The 9292-nt window shown below is 42.8% G+C and overlaps 1 protein-coding gene across 1 annotated transcript in view; it reads right to left on the bottom strand.

Annotated features, from left to right (window-relative positions):
• Window positions 1-5017: 5017 nt before the first annotated feature.
• ZC3H13 (zinc finger CCCH-type containing 13) overlaps window positions 5018-9292 on the bottom strand; it is a 43216-nt gene continuing 38941 nt past the window's right edge. The window contains exons 19-20 of the mRNA XM_088521040.1: window positions 6093-6256; window positions 5018-5503 (exon numbers count right to left, since the gene is read on the bottom strand). Coding sequence (XP_088377166.1) covers window positions 5333-5503; window positions 6093-6256 — 335 coding nt within the window. The 3' untranslated portion in view covers window positions 5018-5332. The remainder of the gene's footprint in view (window positions 5504-6092; window positions 6257-9292) is intronic.

The raw sequence follows: 9292 nt of genomic DNA, 5'->3' as shown, positions 1-9292 counted from the left end.
GAGATTGTGCTGAGATTCCGGAGCTGAGCAGACAGTGGAGAAGTCACCACTGCCCGTCAAAGTGTTCATGCATTGGAGGAAACTTGCAGAGGAGGGTACTGCTCTTTAGGGAAAGCAAAGAAGAGCAGAGCTGCTGCTAAGTAAGAATTTAACAGCACATTTATTCATATTTGGGCAACTTGCTTTCTGAGAAGCTGGCAGGGAAGCCTGTTGCATAAAAGCAAAGAAAATCACATCATGCAGGAAAGATGCTGCAGTCAGGCCTGCATTGTCTGCAATTTTTGTGCTTGTGATGGGGTCCCAAGCAAACACCTCAGAAGAGCAGTCATGAGCTATCAAAATGGGTGGCCTCCTTTCCAGGACAGTTGGATACAGGATGACACAACCTTCTCGGAAGGTCTTACAGCCTCCCCAAGATGATGAGATGAAGCCCATGCACGACACCCTCCTGGCTTCGACCGTGCCCAGCAACACACCGGTCTGTGTCCCAGCGACTCTGCTCCGGCCCCTTCCAGCCCGACTTCTCCCCAGCAAATCCAGCTGGGGATTCGGCTTCCGTGGGATCAGGCACGTCCCGACACGCGGCCCGTGCGCAGCCATCCCCCCCTGCAGCCGCGGCACCGGCTGCTCTCCGTGCCGGGGGACCCTCCTGCTCATACACGTACACATGCTGTAAGGACAGACACGCTCTTTGTTCTGCTTTCAGGAGTAATTCTATATATTTGCAGCAAGCTCAGTCCAGAAATCTTGCTAAATTTGAGGCTCTACAACATCCCCTAGACCTGAAGCTTTAGTTTCATTAGCCACCACAAAGGAAAAAAAAGATATTTTTTATTACCCCAATCTGCCACCCTTTAATTTCATTGAACACACCTCTGTGCTATGAGGAGCAGAAGAAGGTTCTCTTCTGTGATACTTTTTCTGAACCACAGTTTCATATATTCTCATCATATCTGCTATTATTCCTCTCCTTTTCAAGGACATAGTTCCAATAATTTTAATTACTTTTGTTATGAGACACTCCACACCTTGAATGATTTCTCACCTGCTTTGCAATGAAGATTTCTTAAAATAGGGGCTTATTCATATAGTGGCTTCTATCTTTGCATCCATCATGTTTTCTATGTATTATTCTACTTTTGCGTTTTTTTCTCCAGTTTAACAGCAATCTTCCCATCTTCCTTCGCAGCCAGCTCCTCCACAGATCACAAATGTACAGGGAGGTCACCCATTGTGAACTGCACAGGGACAAGCCTTAATCATTTAGTGCTCTGTTTCACCTTCTGCTTCTCGGTTAGTTTTTAATTCATGCCATGTCACTTGCTACAGCTTAATTTTTCTAATAACCCTGTGCGAGACACTTCGGAAGTCCTCGGAAACCTCTGGTTAACCTATTTTCTGTGAGTCTGCAAAGAACAGATGCGAGGTTGTTTCACCTAACGTAGAGACAACGGGACGCTGCATGCTGACCCTGCCGCTCTGCAGCTCGGGCAGCGGGTCAGTCTGGCGCACACGTGCCACGGTCCATAGGGTTTTCCAGGATCTGTCCGAAAGGTTCATATGGGCTGTACAGGCTCACTTGCTGACATGGTTTGAGTTTCTTCTTCCCCATGTCTCTCACTTCCCAGGGAATTGGGGAGAGCAACCAGACTCTCTCCTTGTCTTCACGTCCCGAAGTCCTTCCCTGCATCTATTACAGCTTGCGTCCACCTTCTGCAAACATAGGTGAGTGCAACAGGACAAACCAGGTGGCAGCTTACAGGTATAACGTAGAGGAGCAAATCCACTCCTCTTCCTGCTGGAAATACCCATCTGGAGCCACATGTTTGCAGCTGCCTGTTCCCCGAGTCCTCACACTGATGAATTTTGGACCCGGCTGATGCACTCAGGCCTTCGGGCCTTGCTCGCTCTCATCAGCGAGCACGAAGGCTGCTACAACTGCAGATTTTTTTCCCTGTTATTCCCCCCAGAACTGCAAGGTTTCTTCAAATGCATATACGAGGAAAAAGCAAGTCTGTAGTAGGTGGGTCCCTGACAGTGGAAGCTGGTAGAATGAAATTAAGCTTGCCCAGAATGTGCTTATCTGCCATCCTCAATCTGTCGATCCCTTACTGATAGGACACATGCAACGAAGCTGTCTGTTCTTTATAAAATACTTTCTTCTTCTCCCCCTAAACATCAGCTCGTTGCTCTTCGAATGGCATTTTCTGAGTTTTCTGCTTTGGGCTCCACTATTGCTTGTGGCGGGGCAAATTTCCAGATTCTGCAAGAGGTCACCTTAGTTCAAGGACCCCCTTGCATTTTGATGCTTGGCCACATTGCTTTACTCTTCTGCCGCTCAATATAGGGTATATGCTTTTTTCTTTATAATACTATGCATTTGCCAGTCTGACCCTGCCTTCTGACATTGCATCCAGAGAGATTCCTCAGCCAGACTGCCCACAAAAGCTTCCCTACCTCCCTCATCAGGGTGCCAAGGCCAAGCACTTGGCACCATCTCCGTGGGTTCTTCCTAAGCATTAAGGTGCTCTTCGCAGGAAAAACAAATTTTTGGACAAAAAAGGCTAAACATTGAAAATTAGACTTTGGCTGCCATTGCACATACCAACATATAGCAACTGTTGGAGTTGCACATATACCCTACTCCTCAAAAGCAGAGCAGCTCCAGGAAGCGTGTTCTCCTATACAGGATATGCCAAAGTGGGAAGGGGAGAACCTGAAACCAGTTCAGACAGAAGTCTTAATTGAGTAAAATGTTGTTAACTCTCTCTTTGAAGACACTGTGCAGGCGGCCTGTGTGCAGAACCTGCTTCTGACTCCATGCAGTGAAGAGACAACAGCCTGAAGCACCGGGTTACTGAATGTGGCGACATCCCAGCACAGGGGTCATGGCTGTAGTTTGTGTCTCCAGGCTTTAAAAATCTGCTCTGCTCCCGAGTCTGCCCACGCTGCTTCACCTGGGTGAAAGCCTCGTCCCTCAAGGGCAGCTTGTGCTCCTGCAGCTCCACGGTGCAGGCTGCACCCCAGGGCTGCTCGGAACTGATTTATCATGCAGCTGGGAGCAGCAGGGGGTAGCAGAAAGGGCTGACATCTCCACTTAGGCATAGGCATTTTAGGTATAATTGGAAATTGCTGCCTGGCATCACCTTGCTGCTTGAAAAACTGCAGAGAGAAAGAGGGGCAAAGGGTATCAGAAAAGCAATGACTTGGACACAGGAAAGGGGATGGAAAATCCTAAAAACGAATCCCCTAAATGAAACAAGCTTCGTCTCCTTTTATTGGGCAAGAATTATGGACATTTTCTTCTCTTAGAATTCTTGTAAAATATAACAGTCCCTGACAGAGACCAAAAGACGTCACGCACAGGAACTTGGTGTTTCGGGGGCTCCGAGGTCAGTGTCCTGCCAAGCGCGGGAGGGAGGAATCGCTCCAGGGTCCTGTGGCACCCACAGAAACAGCCTCTTTTCCTGCTGATCCCATCACGTTCTTCTGCACTCCGGAGCACCTTTCTGCACCGTCTCCATAGGGCTCCTCTAACGGAAGATCCAACTCAACCCTGGGTTTGACCTTCAAGGGGACTGGGTCATTCCTCAGGATACTCAGGCACCCATCGAACCTACTTCATTTTGCATTTTTAAGGCAAGGTGAAGCACTCTTCTGCAAACTAAATACATATATACACACCTTGACTGTTTTACAAGTAAAGTGTTTAAAAGTAAGCTCAGGGTAATTAAATACCAAACAGTGAATCTATTTGTGCACTGCAGTCTAAGTCAAGGCTGTTTCGAGCTATCAAACATTTTTATGCCTTTTAGAGACAGAGATTAAAATAGACTTTAACGTAATTGGAAGCAATGATCTAATACTTCCAGCTTAAAGGCAGCATTATTGTAGCTATAAAATAGTGAGAACACATTTAAAGGCTGGACAGAGCAGGTTTGTTAACTCTTGCTCAGTTTAAGCTACTGGATTGTTTAAAAGACACTTTTTTCATAAGTATATATAAAGCTACCAATAAAATTAGAAGAGCCACCCAGGCCCCTAAAAATATTCAATAGTCCAAAAAAATAACTTTTGTAGGAATCACAGTTTAATAAGAATCAAACACAAATGACAGAAAATTCTCTGGTCATTTGTATTTGATACAAGTACATATGCACTAGTGTTGGGGCACTTAATAAAAATAAGCCTTCACGTTTTCTTTAGTAATAGCTATTTAAAAGTAGAACAACAGTGTTTTGCTGAATGCTTATGTACCAGGCGTGACTAGAAAGCATTACTGTAAGAAAGCTTTGTGTTAGAAATTTGGAAAGTGAATTAGAAGTGAATTTGAGCTCATAAGGCCTCAGCCTTTGCTGGAAACCAATGCAGCTGTCAGTAATCAAAGAGCAGACGTGAGATGTTGGTCTGTGCAGTCATTATCCCACCTTGGTGTGCTGGCTCCAAGGGGAAAAAAGGAAAACAAAGTCATTCCAAACAATTTGCAAGTATTCCAGTGTCTTGTACCTCATTTTTAACCTAAATCAGAGCTTCAATAGACTACCTAAAAATACTAGACTGATACAGTCAAAAGGGCAGCATAATTCTAGCTCCCTAATGACCAACTCACTTCTCAACTTGAAATCAGCTCTTAGGAAATTGAGCCCAGGCTTGACAAGTCTCTAAGCAGGTCTCTGAATCCTTAACACCGGACAAGATGCTGCTGCTCACTGACTTTACTACTAACATCTGAAGGCTCCTGAGAAAGTGTGACATTCCCCCAGGGAATTGATGGGATTGCCATGCCCCAATACTCAGAAAGTGTGAAACATGTGCACTGGTCACCCTCAGCCTCCTTGGTATGAAGCAGCTATTTCCAAAATGCAATTGGCTTCATATAGGCCTCTAAGACTGGTCATGAATCACCTCCTGGGAATTCCCAGGAAACGAGCCATTTCTGAAGCTGCACCTATGGAGGGATCAAAGTGGTGGGATAGTGGGGAAATCCCTTCAGAATGAGGAAGAAGAGATACGCAAACAGTTTTCCTCAGTTTAATATCAGGTGGTGTTATAAACCGCTAAAACCAGACATCTTCACATTATTACACTTGACGCACCATAAAACAGGGCTATGTTACAGTGTAAGATTCAATATCACAAAACTTGCAGAGAAATGCAAACAGAAGTCTTTACTTTCTACCACTTTTATTCACATCCCCAAACAGTCTGTGTAAGAACAGCTTTTTTTTTTTCCTCCATCTTCTACAGTTGCTTTCCAACCATCCAGTTCTAAACAGCGACAGCAACACTGGCAGTGGGAATTCACCCAAAAAGTGCTGCAGCAGCCGGATGCCTAAGATACACACACTTCTTGCTGGACGGCTGGCTGGGGAATTTTACCTTCTTCTGTCTTTTCTTGCCCAGAAACTTGGCACACAGTCTTTCTTTTGAATAACCGTAGACTCAACCGTAACAAGTCACTGTCCATTGCTGCAGGATTGGTGTAAGTTTGTTTTGTTGCACCCTGTTGAAATTGAAAAACTAAAATGAGTGGCTCTTAATATGCAGACTGAGACAATAACTTGAAGTAGTCTCAAAAGTTAGAAGTAGAGCTGTACAAATTCACTACAAAAACTTTGAAAATTCATATTTCTATTAGCATATAACGTCACAAAACCTACTGCAGTGTGAGAAACATCTAAAATGTTTTTAATTTTAAAAATAATTTTATGTTAGAACTCTCTACTTGGAGGAACAGAATCTTATAAGCCTTACAAAATTCCACAGACTCTTTAGCAGGATAATATTTCAACAGCCATCTTTGGAATTGTATTTTAACCCATTACTTTAATAATATATTCTCTAAATGCAGACAGTACAGTGACAAAACTTAACTCCACGATAAGAAACAATACTTATCTCTAGCTACAATCTTAAATTAATCTCTCAGACTAAGTAAAAAATAAAAACCCTATGGCCTCTTTCGATCAATCTCTTCTTACTTAAAGGACTAGGTCAGTTCCCAAGCAACAAACTGCTAATACAAAAATCATCTCCCAGAGCAGAATTTATGTTTCCACATTTAAGTCAAGTGCTATAAATGAAGTACTTGCCTTTTCATTCTTCATTAGCTGTTTACGAATTGCAGAATCCCTTCTAAAGCACAGTGCTTTGCAGCAAGGACCCAGGTTGCTCAGAAGACCTGCTCTCTCTTCTCTTCGTATAAGTGCTGCCATATTCAAGGCTCCCAGTTCATGTTCAAAAAGGTTTTCTGCATCTACAAAGAGGTGATATTTGCAAAGATCAACATGTGCATTGTATTTGGAAAATAATAAATCCATAGTTCTATATGTTGCCAAAGTTCAAAACAATCCTACAAGAGATTTAACACCCGACTCAAAGTCTACTTGTACTTCTGCCTTTTAAATGAGGTTGGGAAAAAGAGGATGCTGCAATCTGTGGGAAAAAATGAACAAGTCCCTCATCATCTAAAGGGAAGTTTAGGTTCAGCACTGTAAAGAAATACAGGGATGGCAATTGCAGAAAGCTAAAAACCAGACGACAGCCCCAGAGCAGAGGGGAGGGTATCGCTCATGACTGAAGTGTGTGGAGAGAGGTGTTTCCTTCTGGCATGAGTCAGACAGTGACTGGCGCTGCACTTCTCTGCAAGACGTCAGGAGATCCGTACCCGTGTCAGAGCAGGGTTTACGTGGCTAAACAAACGGGAAACACGACCATGGAAAAGGATTCTGTTACCCATAGTGGGTGAACCTGGAACATAAGCCAATTGATGCTAACGAACTACCTCCTCCTACAGGCCCTTCAAAAGCATTTTTAATAATACATAGAGTGGCAGCACTGGTCTTTTAAATATGTCTATCACAAGAAACAATGTGCAACTGTTAACACTTCACCATGTTGCTTTTCCAGACAGCTCCTGGGAGGAAACTTGTTCTGTGACATCTTTTTTTCTTTTCTATGAAATGCAGATATGAACAAGAGCAGCGTTTATGCCTGAACAGCAGCTTACTGATTTAATCACCCTTTCACATGAGGTAGGAACTTAATGAAAGAATTAAAATGTTTTAAAGATATGTAGCAAAGTCTAGTCCAGACATCTTTATGGAGTAAAACGCATGGTGTTAAGCAAAGACTATATATAATGCACAACTGCTGGCATCAGCAAACCCGGGGCAAGCTTAACCTCCAAAAGCAAAGAATGCTCCAGCAGTTTGGCAGAATGGACAAAGAACAGAACAAAGATGCATTTTTATTCTACTCTGTGACCTTCTGATGAAGCTGAACAGAACCAGTTTGGAAACAAGGCGAAAAGGAAAGAAACGTTGCAAGAAACCAAGGGCAGATGAAGAACTCCACTGAAGCCATCAAAACCACCCCAGTGGGAAACCACCAACTCAAGTGACGAGGCTCCACGAGGCTGCTGCAAAGGCCACACTGCTGCTCACATGGTCTGCCCAGGTGCCACACGCTGACTGTACTTGGCAGCATCTGGGGCCCTCAACAGATGCATTTAATAAATGGGGCAAAGCAGCCACAAATCCGATTCCCATCTGATACTACAGATTTCTGTTTCAGAAGAATGCAAATTCAAACAAAAATCCCACAAATAACCTGCCATTTACTTTGTCTGCTCTTCAATGTGCCACCATGAACTGTTCACCCACAAATACGAACAAAAAGAAGAGAAAACTAAACTCAGCATTTCAATCGAAGGAACACAGAAAGCCAAAGAAGTCCGAAGCGCAAACACCACATTCTCACTGCAACACAATATGGACATTTAGTTGAACTTCAATCACATTTTAGGGCACCAAAATTTGTGCCTTAATTGACTACAGATGTCTGAATATACTGCCTGCAGCACTGCCACATGCACTAGCTTTGAGTGAGACCCTGGGCATATATGGAAGGGAAATCACCGCAGGCACTTGAATCCTCCCTCCTCTCCAAAGTTTTACTTCTAGAGAAGCATAAAAAGACCATGGGTTATTTCAGGTATCATTTTAAATAGCCAGTAGAATGACTCGGCACTCCTGTTTCTGTTGCAAGGAATCGCTAATATAAAATATTCAAAAATACAGCAAAATCACAGCATTTATAGAGAGAACTAACTCACTTTGTTCGTACAAAGGTTTATACCTTTACTGTGCCAGGCACACTGGAGGACACACAACATTGTATCAGTTATACCCGTTACGTAAATTTCCAAGCATAAGAGCTGGAATACTTGTAGACTAAAAGAAAACTAACACTGTATAGAAAAATTTAAGTGTCCCCAACAACACATGCAGTGGGACAACCGCAATGCTAATCTCAGGTACACGTGTCAAGTTATACCACTTTGCTGCATTAAAAATTTTTGCATTTAATTTGGCAAAAATTCCTCAAAAAAAAGTAAAGTGGAAGCAGTAGCGAGAGTCCATGATTAATAGTTCTACAACTTAAATGGCTCATGCAAACAGTGTCATTCATGGAGATTAATAGGGCTGTGAGAAGCAAATTCACATCTTTTCTTCTCTGTTGATCGAAAGGAACTGCTAGGTTAGCAAGATAACAGCAGGACAATTAATGTTGCAAAAAAATTTAAAAATTCTGTTTCAAATGCAGAACTAAAACTTACAACATCAAAAATCAGGAAAATCTGGTATTCCAGGACCTGGGTTCTACAGCTAATTTTTCTCATATTTGTAACCTGAAATAACTCGTAGCAGATCTTATGGAAAGCAAATGCATCACAGTCCCAACAAACAATAAAATCCCTAACAAACAAAATCCCAGGTGCCACAGTAAACAGAATTGATATAAGTCACACCCATTACCATCTATCTTGCCCAAAAACCTCCCTCCACTGCTAAGCTTTTGTATTTTTCTATCTAATTCCCCACTTCTAGTGGAGGAACAGTACACAGGTATCACTAAGCTTCTCCTTCATTCTGACCCAGTATCTCCTATCCACACATTTTGGAGAGGATCTTCAGAAGGGAAACAAGGGAACATGCAGAGATCCTTCACAGAAAAGAAGGACATCTTATTTCTTTTTCATACTCTTGCTGCTGCTTCACTGTTGAAGATCATTAGCTCTCCAGGATGCTGCCAATAGCCTAAGAAAGGCATGAAATCAGGATGGTCTCGTGAAAAGAATATTCAGCTGGAATGAAGCTTTTTTTTTTTTTCTCCTCAGGAATTACTCTAGACCTCCTCACTCATTCCTGTAATTAAAACACTAAATTTGATTGACACCCAGCAGTATTACAAACATATAATTCTTCCTCAATGTTCACTAAATACTTTC

Source organism: Tinamus guttatus, unplaced genomic scaffold, assembly GCF_059628265.1.
Source record: "Tinamus guttatus ecotype Peru unplaced genomic scaffold, ASM5962826v1 Tinamus_guttatus_pri_ptg000112l, whole genome shotgun sequence".
NCBI classification, from domain to species: Eukaryota; Metazoa; Chordata; class Aves; order Tinamiformes; family Tinamidae; genus Tinamus; species Tinamus guttatus.
This window is presented reverse-complemented; position numbering and strand designations above follow the sequence as displayed.